The 19,592-nt window shown below is 39.5% G+C and overlaps 1 protein-coding gene and 4 pseudogenes across 3 annotated transcripts; 1 reads left to right on the top strand and 4 right to left on the bottom strand.

Moving 5' to 3' along the window:
• Positions 1 to 789: 789 nt before the first annotated feature.
• On the bottom strand, positions 790 to 3,115 carry LOC147923972 (uncharacterized; annotated as a pseudogene). The gene is made up of 5 exons (XR_015586872.1): positions 2,730 to 3,115; positions 2,126 to 2,285; positions 1,518 to 1,610; positions 1,277 to 1,379; positions 790 to 1,162 (listed from the first exon to the last, which is right to left on the bottom strand). The product of XR_015586872.1 is annotated as an uncharacterized LOC147923972 (transcript).
• An 860-nt stretch (positions 3,116 to 3,975) lies between these two features.
• On the bottom strand, positions 3,976 to 5,679 carry LOC147923971 (alpha-mannosidase I MNS5-like; annotated as a pseudogene).
• A 99-nt stretch (positions 5,680 to 5,778) lies between these two features.
• On the top strand, positions 5,779 to 7,571 carry LOC147923970 (F-box protein At5g25290 pseudogene; annotated as a pseudogene). The gene is made up of 3 exons (XR_015586868.1): positions 5,779 to 7,000; positions 7,280 to 7,345; positions 7,448 to 7,571. The product of XR_015586868.1 is annotated as an F-box protein At5g25290 pseudogene (transcript).
• A 733-nt stretch (positions 7,572 to 8,304) lies between these two features.
• LOC147923969 (phosphatidylinositol 4-kinase gamma 4-like) lies at positions 8,305 to 10,629 on the bottom strand. The gene is made up of 2 exons (XM_087495467.1): positions 10,477 to 10,629; positions 8,305 to 9,423 (listed from the first exon to the last, which is right to left on the bottom strand). Exon 2 carries the CDS (start codon positions 9,421 to 9,423, stop codon positions 8,497 to 8,499), a length of 927 nt encoding a protein of 308 aa, XP_087351593.1. The 5' UTR covers positions 10,477 to 10,629; the 3' UTR covers positions 8,305 to 8,496.
• A 1,157-nt stretch (positions 10,630 to 11,786) lies between these two features.
• On the bottom strand, positions 11,787 to 19,356 carry LOC104759450 (uncharacterized; annotated as a pseudogene).
• Positions 19,357 to 19,592: the final 236 nt, after the last annotated feature.

Here is a 19,592-nt window from a genome sequence, read left to right as displayed (position 1 = left end):
TGAAACTATCCTCAATCTGAATTTTAACATGTCTGGAAGCTAGCATATCTCAAAAATTTCCTGCAATTACAGACTAACTACCGGCATAATACAAAAAGATGATTTGTTACCATTACCTGAGCAACAATATGATATATTTTCACATACTTTTTACTTTAAGACAGCACCATTAACAAAGCATTAGGGAAAACCGAAAAATCAAAAACCATCACTCTAAACAATGTCTCTCCTCTCAATATTTGACATTGATCTTTCTAGAAAATAGTACCCTCAGACATTAAATGACAATATTAGTTCAAACAAAGACAAACATCTGCTAGGTAATTAGTACTTTTAACATCTGCTAGGTCAATATCTGTAACTGATGCAGCTTCAACTGAGACAATTCTCCCCAGACTATGATTCAGTTAGCTGCAACCATATCATAGGGGTTGAACCGGTGCTATAACCTGTCTCCATGCTTTATCTCTCTCAGCCAAAATTTTAGTAGACATACATAATAAAAACCAGCAATTTCATTCCACTGATGTTATATATTTACAAAGAAAAATTTGATTCAAGACGCTGAAAGTGCAAGTAGGACAGCCAATCATGACCATCAGACTACTTACAAGTGGAAGATAATCTGCTTATTGGTGTATCTTACAAACATGAGGCACAAATAAAGCTTATGCAAAAAATGACTATTAATACCACCCTATCATTCAGGATACATATCAGTGTAGGAGGACACATTCTCTAAAGTTTGTTTATCACCAACATATATGTGAGAATGAGTGCTTCACACTATGAACAACGATAAGAAGCTAATATTTATGAGTACCAAAGCACCCATATCAACTTACTGGCAAGAAAAAATCAACAGGTAAGAACTAACAGAGTTTCAGCTAAAAAAGAGGGATCGCAAAAATAGAAACAGGTAAAAGCACAACTAACATCATGATGAATGTAAAGAAAAGTAACTACACAAGAATGATGGGACGTATTCAGAAACATACCAACTAATAACAGATATCAGTCAGTGCACCCGGTATACGATTAGCTGACTGTATGAAATCTACTAAGATGCCAAATGTCCTATTTGCTTCAGACATTAGCGTTGCTGGATTCAGAATGGGGTGACCGCCAGCAAGCCAGGAAATATTGAACATCTGTCTACTTCCTGTAGTAGAAGAGGAAAAGTTGACATGCGAGCAACGAAATGCAATTGTGCGGTTCCAGATTCATATTATATGATCGAAATTTAAGAAAAACCTGCATGATCAGAACATAATACCTTCGCTGGAAACTTTCTCAGGATCAGATGCATCAGGAGTAAAGAGCAAAATGAATGTCTCCATAAACTTTAGAGAAAGAATTTTCACCCCTACACAGCCAGGCTATTATGAAAGAACAACAGACTTTTAAGTTAGAAAACCTTAAATTGACAAAGAAGCAGAATGAATACTCAACCAAAGATCAAACCTCACGAGAGGAACATACATACAAAAAGAAGAAGCTATAAACAGCCAGCATACCTCCAATGCAGCGGAAAAGACAGCATCTTTGAACTTAACCATCCATGTCCATAGTTCCCCACACCAACGATCAACGTTACCATGATGATGGAACTGCATAGATCATTAAGAATAGAATATATCAGCGAGAGTAATAGGGAATATCAATGCCAAAGAGTTACGTTCATTGTAGTGGTGACTATACAGGAACACCCACAAAGATCTCAAAGCTTAAATAATATATAAAACTAAACTAATAAACTTCAAATATAGTAGAAAATTAAGGGAAAGACATCAGAAACCCAACAAAACCTAAACAGGAAATTAGCAAACTTGCCCAGATTTATTCTTTTCACTATTTCATATGACCCTAAAGCCTTATGACACTGTCTTTAAATTTCAAATAGGTAGCACCAACATAAAAACCAACCGAAGTTTTGAAAATGGAAAACAAGAGGACTGATTCCATGGGATAACAGTTCAATTCCATAACCAACTATGAGTATGTAAGACACCTTAGCTGGTAGTTATTGACTACAATCGTATGATTTTGCAAAGAGCCCAAGAAGGAATCTCAAAACAACATATGTGTATAAAAGAACATAACCAACTTGAGAAACAGTACGGACCTGCATTGCCATCTCCTCCAAGATGCTGCAGAAGAAAGTGGTGCCAGCAGAAATGGATTTCTTTGCAACAACTGGATCCTCGTCCCTTGATAAGACTAGTAAGACATTCACTAGAACATAAGAATGATCCAGCATCCTCAAACCAACCTCTTCAATGATCCTGCCAGCCAGAAGAATCGATCAACCAGTCTCTTACCTTGACAGACAAATTAATCATCATGAATAGCTACACCCCCGAAGTAAAGTAGACTAAGAACCTAGTTTATTTTACACAAAACTTGCGATAATTCAACTATGCCTAAGTACTAAAACAGAAATGGACGACTAATAACCACAATATTGCTGAGGAAGTTTCAAATCTATCGCACCAAAAAACAAACAATCATGCCGACTAGAGAAATCGTAAGCAAAATTTCTACAACACAACAGCTACGATTGGAAATATCAAACACTTCTCCAGATTGGGAAAAATCCAGAAGAACCCTAAACACGCAACAAAGTACATAAAAATTCTTCTACAAGTTCGTGTGCAGAGCAAGGGAAAATATCAGCAGAAGGAAGTATTAAACCAGATACGAATCGTAGAAATTGCAAAGGAACTCACTCGGTAAGGGATTTGCGAACTAGAATTTCACGAGACAAGTGGAGTTCTGCGAGATAGGGGAAAATCTCAGCAGACGAAGACGGCTCCAATGACAGCAAAATCTCCTTAACCTGCCTGAGAGACGAGAGCTTCACAGCCAAATCGCCGTGGTTATTGGCAGCGGCGAGGAGAGATAGCGCCTGTGCCCTCGCTGTCGCGGCAGCCGGAGCCGCCATTGCTAAATTCTAGATTCGTCCGACGGAATTGTAAAGGTAGATAATACGGTGCCTCCGCTTATCTTTTAGGGTTTTTCAAAGGTTGAAGAAGAAGAATCTCGGCGACACAGACGCGGCAGCACACAAGAGCAATTAGGCAAATTTTACACAAATACAAAAATGCTGGAGAACAAAGAAAAAAAAAACACCCGGATGGCTTCAATTAAATTCCGCCATACACACAAGCACCTTGTCGTTTTATCTCTTGGTAGTTGCAATGAGTGCCGTTTTTTGTTCACCTAACCAAAAAGCTCCTTTAAACAGTTTTCAAATGACAAACCGTTTGGTTTTCTACTCTTCTTCTACTTCTAGTAACACGATCTTAGCACAGTTTAAGACGGTTGTGAATAATTATAATCAGCTGCTTTTCTTTCTTTTTTCCTCTCTATTGCAGAAATTTACATCATTAACCTAATATAAAATAGCCAAGCAACAAAATTCAGCGATATGAACTTCAACTAAGCATCGCATTGCCAATAAAAAAAAGTATGCAGTCATGAACGAAATGTCGTCGCAATACTGTCTACTTTTCTTAAGATCCAAAGATAACTGCCTCATCTTGAAGTTGTAAGATCCATCCCCGGCCCACATCGATCGGGCAAGAGACAAGCGAAAATAAAACACATTCTGGAGAAAGCATGGGGAACATATGAGTTCAGGCTTGTTTATGTAGTATGTTCTCAATATCAAGTATAGGAAGGACTCGTAGTGCATTCAACAAAGTGTCTTCTAACTCCACTATACCCCAATAATATTTTGATCATTCAAATGGGTACGTGCTAGCTACTAGTCTAGTAGAGGATTTGAATAGATTATGTGGCGTCTATGTATGCTCGATCCTTTGCTTAGTGGGAGACTAGAGACGATGTCATACATGATGCATAATTTATCTAGGGGATGCAGCTAATTAACGATAAAGATAAAACAAAGAGATATATAATTATCCCAATATTAATTCAGTTCTACGTACGGTTTTTAATTAAATAAAACTTTTAACAGACGAGATAGTAGTATCCGTGTTGCTCGTCAGGGACATGGACATGGCAAGCACTCTCTCTGTGTTGCTCAGGACGTCTAGAGTTGAGAGCTTTCGATGGACATACTTGCAGTGACAATGCGCTAGCTCCACTTTCCCATGCCCCTCTCTGCATATTTGCAAGTTCCTAGTTTAGCCAGAAGCAGAGGAAGGACTAAATAATGCATTAAGACTCGATTTGGTTCTTTTAATGCCTACCCTTCTGTCTATCAACTAAAAAATATCATTACTATGCAGTGTAACTAAACTAACTATGCATACAAGTCTTATTTCTTCAAACATGAACAGAGCTGGATCAAGTGACTGACCTTTGAAAGCGTCCAGTTGCCTGAGAAATAACTTTTTGGTACTTTCTCATGCCAGGAGCTCACAACCTGAATAGGGTGGCCCTCGATTTCACCAACATCTAGGTACCATGGATCTGCAAAACGAAGGAACAAAGGAAGAATATAGGTATCTATTGTCAACGGAGAGGTGCCACAAATCTGGCTCTTCACATAATAAACATTCAGGGTGAGACAAGTAAAAAAAAAAAGACAAACAAAAACCTTTTGTAGCTTGGTATAGGTAGAACGTGGATTCTGCTAATTCAGGACGTAGTGGATAGTACTTCATTGTCGGATGTATCATTTGATGATCTAGTAGATACCTGAACAAATTTTTGTTCAGCGTCCTTTAGTCCAAACAGAAAACTTTAAAATGACAGAGAACTCAAGATCCAAGTAGGAAGCCAACTAAGGAAAGACAATTAAAAACATACCTCTCAGGCAATACACCAAACTTCTCCCATACATGGAAAAACTCGCGGTGCGTTGAATTTGCAGCTGCAATATCTCCAGCGAGAACCTAGTAGCAAAAACTTAAGCATGAGAATCAGCAGATCCCCTTTTCAACTGTTTTTGTATGAAATTTAAAGAATCCATTCATTCATTATACCTGTAGACCGGGCCAAAACGCCTGAAGACTTGTGAGCTGCCAATAAGTTGGTTTCCCACTCCACATATTAGCTTCATGGTACCTAAACCAGATAAATAAACTCATTACTACATCGAGCAATTTTCAGTTTGAGCATTATAGAAGTCGTAGTGTCATATAAAAGAGAGTGTGGAAGTACATTTTTCCAGGCTAGTATATTATTACCAAAGCCCCTGTATGAAGTACTTTTGAGATGCCAGAACTAAACATTTGCCAGTAGTCTTCTTTTCCAAAAAGAATATAAGCCTTCAAGAGGTATTCATAGAAAGAGTCAACCCCTTTAGAAGACCAGAAATAAAATTACACATTAGAGATTGAAGAGCCAAGGCACAAATTCATTCCGCACATAAAAGTAAAATGATTTTGCAGCCATCTCTTAGGGAAAAAGACAAAGAATTGCTACTAGATTCCCTCTGAAAATGAACAACATACCAGCTCCAATGCTGGAGGAGTACTCCAGCCATTCCCCAGTTACCACATCCAGAGTCGTCCCAAGCAGATCTAATGAACTTCGCATCCTCCACAGCTGACGAAGCGCACGTAATGCAGCTGATTCAAACCTAGGGTCACCAGTGAGCCGTGACAGTGCTCCCATTTCAAGAATGAGAGAACCTGACGTGTAAAATGTATATTCCTTTCTGCTCCAGTCTTCGGCATCTGTGACAATCATGACCAAAATGGCCTTGGCTATTATGCTGATATGAAACAAAACACTAGATAGAGCCCTTCTTTCATTTTTATTCTGTGGCCATTAAATTAAATAAAAATTTTAACAGACGAGATAGTAGTATCCGTCCTGATGGAGAGATGTACGCTGAAACGACAGTTGAGTTGTCCGGATCGTGACTCTGCAAAGGCCCTGCGTTCGAGTTTGATTCTGCAGCCAAAAGGCGGGTCTCCGTTGCTGATGCTGTCTCCAGAAAAAGATGGTTGTCGTGTGTACAACCCTAACGACGATACGGTTTACGAGACGAAGAGTGACCTTCCAGGGTATCGATTCGTGGCAAGCTCCGGCAAGTGGTTTCTGGTTTATATTATAGATGTGTTTAGCGAGGAGGAGAGGATCGATCTTCCAGGACTAGAAACATTCATTCAAGGGTAGCTATTTTGAGATTGAGCAAGAAGGAGAAGATAAAATCAGACATGTATTGATCGGTACGCGTCCTTCTACTGCCGAAGATGTGAGAGGTCTATTGTGGGTCGACGACAAGAAAGGAGGAGACTACGTTGTCTTGTGGCATTTCGAAAGGAGCGAGTACATAGCGTTTTGCAAGAAAGGGGATGATCATTACCGCGAGATTTCAACACGGGACGATGTTCGCTGGGAGTTACGAGGCGTAAAACATATGCTACTTAAAGGTTACGAATCTTTACATCTTTGCCACCCGTGATTTCGTTCGACGCTTGGATTTGTCTGGAGGACCGGTTGGTTTCATTGATGTGTCCGAGAAGCATAGGTTTCCAATGTGGGAGCCACCTCTTAGTAGGGATGAAATGGAAAGAATCAACAAATATAAGATCATCTCATCTAACCAAAGCATTGCTGTTACAAGCTCTGGTGACGTTTTGCTTGTCTATACTTACGAGTTAACCTCAAAGGATAGGGTGTTCCACCTGTACAAGAGGGATCCTAAACATCTTTACGCGACTACCTATGACACCATGCTTGTTGAGGTACATTCTCTTGGTGATGAGGCCCTCTTTTTGGATTTGGGTATCACCGTGCCTGCTGATCATACCCTTGGTATTGAGCCTAACTCCATCTATTTCACCCGCGGTGATCGTATCTGTCACCGCCTAACTTCATCCCTCGACATCTGTGTGTTCAGATCAGTCTTACCACAAAGACCGTCAAACGCTACCCCTGTCTCGATGGCTTAAACATCAAGGATGCTCAGTGGTTTCTTCCCTCTTGATTCTTACGTTCCTCATGGTTTCCTCCCTCGGCCTTGCTCTGTTTCTTTCTACAAACAGACCTATCACTATTGTTACGAGAGCAGGATCAGGTCCTCTTAAGAGTTGTTATGTTGAAGTTTTGTATTCCTTTCTGCTTTAGACTTCTGCATCTGTGACAATCATGACAAAAATGGCTTTGGCTATTATGCTGATATAAAACACATTGGCTTTGACAATCATGACCAAAATGGCTTTGGCTTCTGCTTTAGTCTTGTATTCATTTGGTTCTCCTTACCAATTAATTTGACTTGGCTTATTATTTGTTTGTAGTTTCTTCTTCCTTCTTTTGACAACTTGACGGCCACTAATTTAGTCTGCAACATTCTCAGGGCTGGAACTTGACAGCCACTAATAATGTTGGCAACTGGATTGATGGTTTTTACTCGTTGCTCTCGGTAAGTTCTTACTTCCATGTTTTTCTCTGGCGCTCTTAAAAAACTGTTCACTGGCTACACTTTTCTTGACTTGACTGACCACTGAAACTCTGTTCTTATCAGTTATGGTTGTTTCTTTCATGCATGAGCTATACCATCCAAATGATCTAGTACAATTTAGTATATAAATCAAGTGCAGAAGATCAACATCTTATCTCACTTTGCTTCTGTTAGCATTTCATGCCAGGTACACAAATCTTTAAGCCTCTCTGCGCCAAGAACTGCTAAACTTTTATGCTTTCTGGTTGTATATATAGTCACCGTAAAATAAGCATGCATCAGTGTTTTAGATCAGCTCTACTCTTCTCGATTTTTAGAGGAATTATGAAAGTATCATAGTCCTAAGATGTTTATTAGATTAGTTTCTTCTAGGCCAGCAAACTCGAGTACAAAACTGTTTCTGCTAGGCCTAAATGAAAAGAGACTTCTAATTCAACGTAAGTTCTATATGTTTTCGTGTTACGATTCCCTTGTTAAACACTACTGAGCTTGGGTGAAACTCATTATGCATTCCATTTCTATCATCACTAGAAAGCACCTGCTCGTTTTCTTGGCAATGATGAATGACTTTTGTTTATGCAGTCCTAGGTTGCGCATGCACTTTGTTTGGGACTTGCTCCATGGCTTGCTGCAGAGATTCCAATTCTTGTGGACTCCGGCATGACAAAGCACAATGATGACGCAGCTTGGAGTCAAGCTTCTGCTTCAGTCTCAAGTCAAGTGAGCGCTGCTATTTGGTTTGTACACGTCAAAGAAATTAAATTCGATTTTACGTTACTGCTTCTGTTTCAAAGACTACAATAAAATCTAGGAATAATACCAAAGGCAAGAAGCAAGTTCGAAACAAAAGTCAACCATATGAACTAACTTTGTTGAATTATGTGGAAACAAAATCAACTATGTGTCACCTAAACATAGCATTGCGTGGAAGTGATATTTTCATAAAATAATACCAAAGGTTCTCATAATTGCATAACTTAGCCCAACTAACACTAAACATCATAAGCAGCTAAAAATCCAATTTCATTAAGCAAAAATACAACTCAAACCAAAACCCTAAATACGCCTCCATGGTCCCATCTCCTTCCTTTCCTTCATCTTGCATCTGTTACTCAAATACTCTCGTAATATTCCCTCAGGAGCTCTTTCAAATGGCTCTCTACACTTTCGAAAAACTTGCCATCATCCCTCGTAACTCCATCAACCATGTATTTCAAATTGAATATGGGTTCTTCACATTTTAAAGAAGCCATTTTACCAATGTGTAAAACAGTCAATCCCTGAGAAACAGCGAGCCTCAAAAATATGCAGAAGACCTTTAATTTCTCGATGAAATCCAGCCCAGGCTGCCATCCACATGTACTAAGAAACTCGAGATCCTTATCAGCGTCTAGTTGCTGCAGATAGTTGGCACAACGCTCAGAGAATGACTCTTCACTATCCCGCAACCAATGTAGCCAACACGGTTTGCAAATATTGTAATCAGTGTCAAAAATCATCTCATGGTCAATTGGGACAATCGAGTTGTTTCCCGCAAGGAGAAGATTATCCAGACTCCTATCAGTATTCCCGAATCTCAAGTCTGCTATCGCAACCTTCTGAATCTCGTCCATTGGCACAACAGGAGCATCATCAACCTCAACAATTTCAACCGTGGGCTCTACAAATTCAACCAACGCACCCGTGACTGTGTTGGTTCCTATCTTCAGCCGTCGTACAAACAGTGTTGGCAGCACTCCAGAGAAGCCATATATGTCTTCAGACAATGATCTGTGACCATTCTCAGGGTGATCCAGCAGGTAGACAATGGCTTCATTTCTAGCTGAGTCCTCTTGATTATCAACTACGGTTTTGAATAAACATCTCAGATTACCATCTGTGTCTAATACTTTATAGATGTGCTCATATGATCTGAACTGGGGCAGAACACCTTGAAGACTGGCATGTTTCAAATAATCAAGCATCTTTTTGAGATGAGCACCCACCTGACTTGGAAGCTCAGTGAACCTTGGAAACACCTCCACCTCCTCATCATCCATCTGAAACAAATAAGAACAGTATGCTTAGAATGACTAAGCTAAACAAATCGTAAGAAAGCAAATAACACTAATGCTGGTTTAGAACAGTAGGATTATTGTAAAGAAGAAGACTAAGCTAGTAATAGTTCAACAAATTAGTTTGCTATGCAGAGATTTCACAAATTTAAACCGAAGGTGCTCTCTCAAACTAACAGATGAAGGAACCTTGACAGTTCAAACCACCTACTAGTAGCAGTTTATTGAAAAGAAGAAGACTAAGCTATAGACCAAAAAGCTTCAACAAAGAGGCTGGATCGAGAGGTCATGAAGCCTTAATAAGACTAACGTTCTGTAACAGTAACAGATGCTGCTTGTTTTAGCAACAATGGGTTAGGTTCCTAAGTAAAGTGATACCAGCAGGTTAGAAACTAGCTAAAAGGTTCAACCAGCAAAATGGTTATACAAATCCTAAGATTAATTTGCTTGTTCGAGACAACAGATTGCATTCCCAAGTAGAGTGAAACATCAAAAAGGGTCAACAAAGAAGCTGGCTCGTGATAGAAACTAGCTAAAAGGTCCAAGGCAGAAAAATGTCGACAGAACTAATCTCAAACAGAAACAGGCAGTAAACAAGACTTAAGCTATAGACCAAAAAGCTTCAACAAAGAGGCTGGATCGAGAGTTTAATTGAAAAGAAGAGACTAGCTTAGTAGCAGTTTAACAGATCCAAATAAGACTAACGTTCTGTAACAGGCAGTAAGCTCAAGTAGAAACTAGCTACACATCGTGAGTCAAAAAAAGTTCAAATTTTTTTTCGTTTTTGGGAAGAAAGTTTCAAACTTTTTCTTTGTTTCAGGCAAGAAGTACAAAATGGGGATAGAAAAACATTCATAACACAGTTTTCAAAGCACCCTTTCATAATCGGATGAGAACAGAAAAAAAAAATGAAATTTGGAAAACACAAAAAGTCGAAGTCTTTTTTGTTTGCTGTAATTTTGAGTGACTGAGTTTCTCAAAGAAACGATGAAGCGATGATAAAAGACATTTTACCACAAAAAAAAAAAGACATTTTACCTTTCAAACCACTCTGTTTCTCAAAACCTAGAACGAAACTCCGAAGATGTGTTTGTTTCCTAAAAATCGCAGACAAACAACGATGTTGTGAGCGAGAGAGTGAGTAAAGAAGAGAGGAGTCAAAAAATCTAATAGCCGAGTTGGCCCTAGTTTTGAGAGGTCAAGGGTTCGACACCGACCTTCTTCCGTATTCCCGAAAAACAAACACAAACTCAAACTAAAATCTTGTTATTTTGTGCCACATCATAATTAAGGTCTCGGAGCCCAGGTGGTTGTTCAGTATAGGATCTTAATCAAGACGTGGAAGGTTCGATTCTCCATTTTATATCATCAAGTTGGAAAATTTTCTCTTAATTTAGTAAAAGGGCATAATCGTCATTACACAATCATCTTCTTATTTTAGATTTGACAGTGATTTTTTTTTTTTTTTTTTTTTACATTGATCTTTCTATGTAGATAGATAGTGCCCCCCATACATTAGATGGTAATATTAGTCCAAACAAAAACAAACATCTCCTAGGTGATTACTAAGTTTTTAAAAATATTTTCCAAAAGCGGCAAATTAGTTTGCTATGCAGAGATTTCCCAAGTTAACCTGAAAATGATCTCAAACATATGACAACCTTGAAAGACCAAGCAGCAAAATATACTCAACACATCATCAACCATATGCTATAAAGGGAGAAGACAACATTTATCAAAACAGAACGCAAAATCACTATGCAAGTAAATGTTAGGCTAGAATCCAGCATAACAAACACCTGGACTGGCAAATGATACTCTGCATAAAAATAGTTATACTGTAATGTATACAACTTTAATATCCCAACATAACAGTCATAAGTATATGTATAACCAAATAAATTTTTCCTCAAGAGCTGACTACTTGGAAACAAGATTTCTAACTACTAGAGTTGACCATTCTATCCGTTGTTTGATGTGCTCCAAATATACCCAGGTAAGTGTCCATATTTGTAACTGATGCAGCTTCAACTGAGACAATTCCCCCCAGACATATGATTCAGTTCGCTGCAACCATATCATAGGGGTTGAACCGGTAGTATAACCTGCTTCCATGCTTTATCTCTCTCAGCCAAAAAGTTTAGTAGACACATACAACTGGGAAACCATCAGTTTCATTCCCCTGATGTTATATATTTACAAAGCCAATTTGAAAGTGAAAGTAGGACAGCCAATCATGACCATCAAACTAGTTAGTTACAAGTGGAAGATCATCTGCTTATTGTTGTATCTCACAAAATGAGTCACACATAAAGCTTATGCAAGAGAAGACTACTAATATCACCCTATCATTCAGGACACATATTAGATTCTGTATAGTTTCTTTATCACCAACATACATGAAAGAATGAATGTTTCAAGTTATGAACGTAACAATAAGAAACTAATATCTATGAGCGCCACAGCACCCATATTAACTTACTTGCAAGCAAGAACAAATCAGCATATTGAGTGAGGTGCAAAAGAAGTAAACGACTTTCAACTAAAAAAGTGGGATAGCAAAAACAGTAACAGGTAAAACAACAATTTAATGATGAATAAAAAGAAAAGTAACCACACGAGAATAATGGGACGCATTCAGAAACATACCAACTATAATAACAGATATCGTCAGTGCACCCGGCAAACGAATAGCTGACTGTATGAAATCTACTTCAGACATGAGCGTTGCTGGATTCGGAATGGGGCGACCGCCAGGAAATATTGAACATCTGTCTACTACTTCCTGTAGTAGAATAGGAAAAGTTGACATGCGAGCAACAGGTCATGTATTGTGCGGTTCCAGATTTATACTATACAGTCGAAACTTTTAAGAAAACCATGCATCAAAATAAACGTCTCCACAAAATTTAGAGCAAGAACTTTTACCCGTAAACAACCAGGCTATTATGAAAGAAACAACAGAGTTAAGTGAGGAAAACTTAAATTGACAGAGAAGCAGAATAAGTAATCAACCAAAGACCATACCTTGCGAGGGGGAGAGACAGAAAAAAAGAAAAAAAAGAAAAAAAAGAAGAGGCTATAAACAGCCAGCATACATCCAATGCAGCGGCAAGACATCATCTTTGAACGTAAACCATCCATGTCCATAGGTCCCCACACCAACGATCAAAAGTAACCGTGATGACGGAACTGCATGGTTCATCAAGAATAGTATATATCATCAAGAGTAAAGCTTATGATCGTGTCCATTGTTGGGGTGACTAGACAGGAAGACACCACAAAGATCTCAAAAGTTTTATTAATATATAAAAGTGAACTAATAAACAAAAAGATAGTATAATTATTAAGGGAAAGAGATAAGAAATCCAACAAAAACTTAAACAGGAAGTTACCAAACATGCACTTCTTCGATTACATTCACTATTTCATATTACCCTGAAGCCTTATGACACTGGCTTCTAAGTTTCAAATAAGTGGAACCTAACATAAAAAAGCAACTGAAGTTTTGAAAATGAAAACAAGAGGACTGATACCATGGGTTAACTAACAGTTCAATCTCATAACCAACTATGAGTATGTAAAATACTTTTGCTGGTAATTATTGACTACAAACGTATGATTTTGCAAAGAGCTCAAGAAGGAATTTAAAAAAACAACATATGTGTATAAGAACATAACCAACTTGAGAAACCGTGTGGTACCTGCATTGCCATCTCCTCCAAGATGCTGCAAAAGAAAGTGGTGCCAGCAGAAATGGATTTCTTTGCAACAATTGGATCCTCGTCCTTTGATGACATAAGAACGATCCAGCATCCTCAAACCAACATCTTCAATGATCCTGCCAGCCAGAAGAATCGATCAAACCAGTTTGTTACCTTGTCTGACAAATTTATCACACCCCCAAAAATATAGTAGAGTAAGAGCCTGATGCAGGAGAAGGTTCCGAAACCTAATCCAGTGTAGCTTAGAAGTTATTTCTAGATATTTTCCTGTTTTCTCTTTCTATTAGGATTCTAGTAACTTTACTTATTTTCTGGGAATTGCCTATTCTATGTTTTAGCTTTCTCTATATAAAGAACCCTAGGTGATATGTTTTAGACAGGATATTATTATCATTCTTATCAATCAAAGTTTTAGAGTTTATCTCTTTATTTTTCTGGTGGATTCCAGAGCTTTCTATCAAGATCAACGCTTGTGATCTTGATTTTCAATCTAGAGTTAACGCTTGTTAACCTAGTTCATTCCGACTGCGTCAAGTGGTATCAGAGCAGGTCTTCTCCTACTCTTTTTGAAGCTTGATCGGCCATGGGTGATCAACCATCAACCAAAGCAGATATTGAGGCTTTGGGAGCTTTGCTGACAGCGTTGACTAATCAAGTTGCGGCTTTACCCCAACAGATTGCTAACGCAATGCAAGGAGGAGGAAAACGAAGGGAACCAAATCCAAACCAACAGGTTGGAAACAATCCGGTCATTGAGGAACCAGCCCGAGTCCAGCGAGGTGGAAACAACCGCCAGCAAGGTGTAAACAATAGACAACAAGGCAGGCAAAATCGTGTTGTTGTTGATGACAATTCCAGCTCGGAGGAGGACTTGGAAGAAGAAGATGAAGAACAAGGGAATCGAAACAATCATGATTACCGAGTGAAAGCAGATATTCCATTGTTCTATGGGACTATGGGAGTAGAGGAATTTCTGGACTGGCAAATTGATGTTGATCGGTTCTTTGATGTTATGGGTGTCCCGGAGATTAAGCAAGTCAAGATGGTGGCAATCAGATTGAAGAAGACTGCTGCTGTATGGTGGGATAAACTAGTTCTCCAAAGACAAAAACAGAGGAAGGGTCCAGTTAGAATGTGGCGTCGAATGAAACAACTGATGATGGAGCGTTTCTTACCGGAAGATTACGAACAGATTCTCTACAAGATGTACATTGATTGTGTTCAAGGAAACAGATCAGTGACAGATTATACGGCTGAATTCTTACGTTTCTCTGAACGTAATGACTTGAATGAATCAGAAAATCAGAAGGTGGCTAGATATATCAGTGGTTTAAAGGGGTCTATTCAAGGAAAAATAGGGTTACAGACTGTATGGACGGTGCAAGAAGCCTCAAGTCTTGCTTTGAAAGCAGAATTGATGGAGAAATCATCTCGGGGATTCTCAACCTTCAGGAAGCCCTTGGTTCAGAACAGTTTCGAACCAACTGGAGAGAGAGACAAGGATTCAAACACGGGCAACAAAGGAGCTAACAGGGATCCAAACACTAGCAACAAAGGAGCTGGAAGTTCTAACAATGGTCCTAATAATGCTCATCAAAATAAAACACCAATCCAAAAGCAGAGTAACACTTATGCGAGACCATCCATCGACAAGTGTTTCCGTTGTCAAGGACAAGGTCACAAATCCAATGTTTGTCCGAGTAGGAGGACTACAGCTTTAATAGAAGAGGAGGATGACGACTTCGCAGGGAATGAGGAGTATGAGGGGGTCGAGTTTGCTGAAGAAGAATCTGAAGAGAGGATAAGTATTGTACTCCAGCGACTCTTGCTATCATCCAAAGAAGAGGGACAACGCAAGAATCTGTTTAGAACGCATTGTTCTATTCAAAACAAATTGTGCAACGTGATTGTTGATAACGGTAGTTCTGAGAATTTAGTTTCTCAAAAGCTGGTGGAATATTTGAAGCTACCCACAACTCGTCATGCAAAGCCGTATGGTCTTGGTTGGGTCAAGAAAGGCTCACAAGTGAGGGTTAGCGAGACTTGCAGGATTCCCTTATCTATAGGAAAACACTACAAAGAAGAGATAATTTGTGATGTTCTTGACATGGATGTTTGTCATATTCTCCTTGGGCGTCCCTGGCAGTATGATAACGACATCACATATCGAGGATGAGACAACGTGATCATGTTTACGTGGGGAACTCATAAAATTGCTATGGCTCCTGTTCAGGATTTTGGTAACAAAGCGAAGGAAAAGAAGTCAAGTTTCTTGATCTTAACGGAGAGCGACAAAGAGCTTGATGAAGCTGTTAAAGAGACAAATTGTTTCTATCCAGTGGTGGTCAAAGGGTTGATGAGTGCTATAACAGAAGAAACTACAACTCCACAGGAAGTGTTAGAGATTCTAGAAGACTTCAAAGAGTTGACTGCAGATGAGCTACCTAATGATCTACCTCCTATGCGTGATATTCAGCATCACATTGACTTGATTCCGGGTTCGAGTCTACCAAATCTTCCCCACTATCGACTGAGTCCTAAGGAAAACGAAATTGTAAGGGAACAGATTGAAGATTTGTTAAGGAAAGGGTTAATCCGTGAGAGCATGAGCCCTTGTGCTGTACCGGTTCTTCTCGTTCCAAAGAAGGGTAACCAGTGGCGAATGTGTGTTGATTCTAGGGCCATCAACAAGATAACAATCAAATATCGATTTCCTATCCCTCGGTTGGAAGACATGCTTGATGAGCTGAACGGATCAAAGGTGTTTTCAAAAATCGATCTTCGAAGTGGGTACCATCAAATTCGAATCAGGCCTGGAGATGAATGGAAGACTGCTTTTAAGAGCAAAGATGGATTATACGAGTGGTTGGTGATGCCTTTCGGGTTGTCAAATGCTCCTAGTACTTTCATGAGACTAATGAACCAAATTCTCCGTCCTTTCATTGGGTCATTTGTGGTGGTTTACTTCGATGATATTCTGATCTACAGCAAAACCAAGGATGATCATTTGGAGCATTTAAAACAGGTTTTGCAAGTTCTACAAGAAAACCAGCTGTACATCAACTTAAAGAAGTGTACATTCAGTGCCAATAAGCTGTTATTTCTGGGTTTTGTCATTGGTGAAGAAGGAATTCAAGTTGATGACGCCAAGGTGAGTGCCATAAAGGATTGGCCTGTCCCTAAATCAGTAACTGAGATACGAAGTTTTCATGGTTTAGCTACTTTCTATAGAAGATTTGTGAGAGACTTCAGTACCATTACTGCACCTATTACTGAATGTTTGAAGAAAGGGAAGTTTCAATGGGGTCCAGATCAAGACAAGAGTTTTGCATTAATTAAGGAGAAGCTTTGTACTGCTCCAGTATTAGCATTGCCGGATTTTGATAAAGTGTTTCAGGTAGAGTGTGATGCAAGTGGCGTGGGAATAGGGGCTGTACTGTCACAAGAGAAGCGACCTGTAGTTTTTTTTAGTGAAAAACTAAGTGAAGCACGTCAGAAATGGAGTACTTATGATCAGGAGTTCTATGCTGTGTTTCGAGCCCTAAGACAATGGGAGCACTATCTAGTTCAACGTGAGTTTATTCTTTTCACGGACCATCAAGCTCTCAAGTTCCTTCACAGCCAGAAGATGGTCAATAAGATGCATGCTCGTTGGGTAAGTTACTTACAGAAGTTCCCATTTATCATCCAGCACAAATCGGGAACGCTTAATAAGGTTGCGGATGCCTTAAGTAGAAGGGCTTCTCTGCTCACTACTTTAGCACAGGAGGTTGTCGGTTTCGAGTTTTTGAGGGAGTTGTATGGACAAGATGTTGAGTTCCAGGAACTATGGATCAAGTGCAGTCAGCAGCATCCTTCGGCGGATTTTCATATTCGAGAAGGTTACCTCTTTAAAGGAGATAGGCTATGCATTCCATGTTCTTCCTTACGGGAGAAGTTGATTCGAGAATTGCATGGAGGAGGCCTTAGTGGTCATTTGGGATGGGATAAGACTATTGCAAGCTTGGAGGAAAGGTACTATTGGCCGCATCTTCGGAGAGACGCTGGAGCTATTGTTCGAAGGTGTTATATATGTCAGGTTTCAAAGGGTCAAGCTCAGAATACAGGTCTTTACATGCCGTTATCTGTTCCTGAAGACATTTGGCAGGATCTATCCATGGATTTTGTGTTGGGATTACCAAGAACACAACGAGGTGTGGATTCTGTGTTTGTTGTTGTTGACAGGTTCTCTAAAATGACACACTTCATTGCTTGTAGGAAGACTGCAGACGCAAGCAACATAGCCAAATTGTTTTTCCGTGAAGTTGTACGTCTCCATGGGGTTCCTAAATCCATAGTTTCAGACAGAGATACCAAGTTTCTAAGTCACTTCTGGATTACATTATGGAGAATGTTTGGAACAAGTTTAAAACGAAGCTCTACAGCTCATCCCCAGAGTGATGGACAAACCGAGGTGACAAACAGGACGCTGGGTAACATGATCAGAAGTGTATGTGGTGATAAACCGAAGCAGTGGGATTTAGCTCTACCACAGGTTGAATTCGCTTACAATAGTGCCGTACATTCTACAACAGGGAAATCACCATTCTCTTTGGTGTATACCTCTGTCCCGAAGCATGTGGTCGATTTAGTTCAATTGCCAAAAGCTCCCGGAATTAGTGCATCAGCTGAGGCTTTGGCTAAAGACATTTTGGAAACTAAAGAAGCAGTCCGAGCTAGATTGGAAGCAGTTGGACAAAAGAATAAAAGAGCAGCAGATAAACACCGACGGCTCAAGGTTTTCAAAGAAGGAGATGAAGTGATGGTGTTTCTCAGGAAAGAAAGGTTTCCCGTTGGTACTTATCGCAAGCTTCAGCCTCGCAAGTATGGTCCATTCAAGATTCTGCAGAAGCTCAATGACAATGCTTATGTGGTGGATCTTCCAGACAACATGAACATCTCTCATACGTTTAATGTGGCTGACATCTATGAGTATCATGCGGATGGTGTTCTTTATCCAAATGAGAACTCAGGGTCGAGTTCTTTGGAGGTGGAGGAGAAGGTTCCGAAACCTAATCCAGTCTAGCTTACAAGTTATTTCTAGATATTTTCCTCTTTTCTCTTTCTATTAGGATTCTAGTAACTTTACTTATTTTCTTGGAATTGCCTATTCTATGTTTTAGCTTTCTCTATATAAAGAACCCTAGGTGATATGTTTTAGACAGGATATTATTATCATTCTTATCAATCAAAGTTTTAGAGTTTATCTCTTTATTTTTCTGGTGGATTCCAGAGCTTTCTATCAAGATCAACGCTTGTGATCTTGATTTTCAATCTAGAGTTAACGCTTGTTAACCTAGTTCATTCCGACTGTGTCAGAGCCTATTATATTTACCACATAAACTTATGATGATTCAACTATATGCCGTAGCACTAAAACAGAAATGGATGACTAATATTGCTGTGAAAGTTTCAAATCAAAGAAAACAAAGCAAAACAAAAATCACGCCTAGAGCAATTGTTAGCAAAGTTTTCTACAACACATCAGCGAAGATTGGAACTAGAAAAAAAAAATACAGAAGAACCTTAAACGTGCAAAGGAACTCACTCCAAAAGGGATTTGTGAACTAGAATTTCGCGGGACAAGTGGAGTTCTGCGATATAGGGGAAAATCTCAGCAGACCAAGACGGCTCCAATGACAGCAATATCTCCTTCACCTGCCAAATTGCCGTAGTTATTGGCAGCGGCGACAAGAGAGACTGCCTTGCCCTCGCTGTCGCGTCAGCCGGAGCCCCGCCATCCCAATTACTTAATTTTAGATTCGTCCGTCCGATGAAATTGTCTATGGGAGAGAGGTAACAATTCGTCCGACGATATTGTTGGAAACAGAACCAGACTCAGAACAAAGAAGCTTAAGTTGCAGATGCACTTGAGCGAAAAACCGCCTAATCCCGGTGCAAGATAACCCAGACGGCTCACTCCAGGGTTTACTCTGCTCTCAATTGAACTGTGGCACTCAATTCAAAAGAGATGAAACTCTCAAACTCAAAATCAGAAAGAAGAAGAAGAAGAAGGAGATGAAGAAATAGAAAAGATAAGGAGTTCTTTTCCACACTGAAATAGAAGGCTGGGCTCATGTCTTTATACCACAAAATCAAACTTCCCCTCCGAGATTTCAGTCATCTCTCTGTCCGTTACCGATCTCGGAGTCATCGACAGTTTTTGACTTGTATTGTTGGAGAAGAAAGAGTTTAATGGGTACTGAAGCCCATTCCTAAAAAGCCCACTTCATGAAACATACCCAACAGATATTGTCAATTATACAAAACTCTGGACTGGAGGAGGAGGACAAACACTTGGATGGCGGCTTCAATTACTTCCTCCAGACGAAAAAAACATATTGTCGTTTTATCTCTTGAGAGTTGCAATTAGTGCCGTTTTTGCGTTCA

Source organism: Camelina sativa, chromosome 17 (genome assembly GCF_030686135.1).
Source record: "Camelina sativa cultivar CO46 ecotype springtype chromosome 17, ASM3068613v1".
Classification (NCBI taxonomy): domain Eukaryota; kingdom Viridiplantae; phylum Streptophyta; class Magnoliopsida; order Brassicales; family Brassicaceae; genus Camelina; species Camelina sativa.
Note: the sequence above shows the minus strand (reverse complement) of the source record. Positions and strands in the feature narration are given on the sequence as shown.

Bases quoted from the DNA above. Each gene is read 5' to 3' on its own strand.
- LOC147923969 (XM_087495467.1), bottom strand. From the start codon at position 9,423: ATGGATGATGAGGAGGTGGAGGTGTTTCCAAGGTTCACTGAGCTTCCA.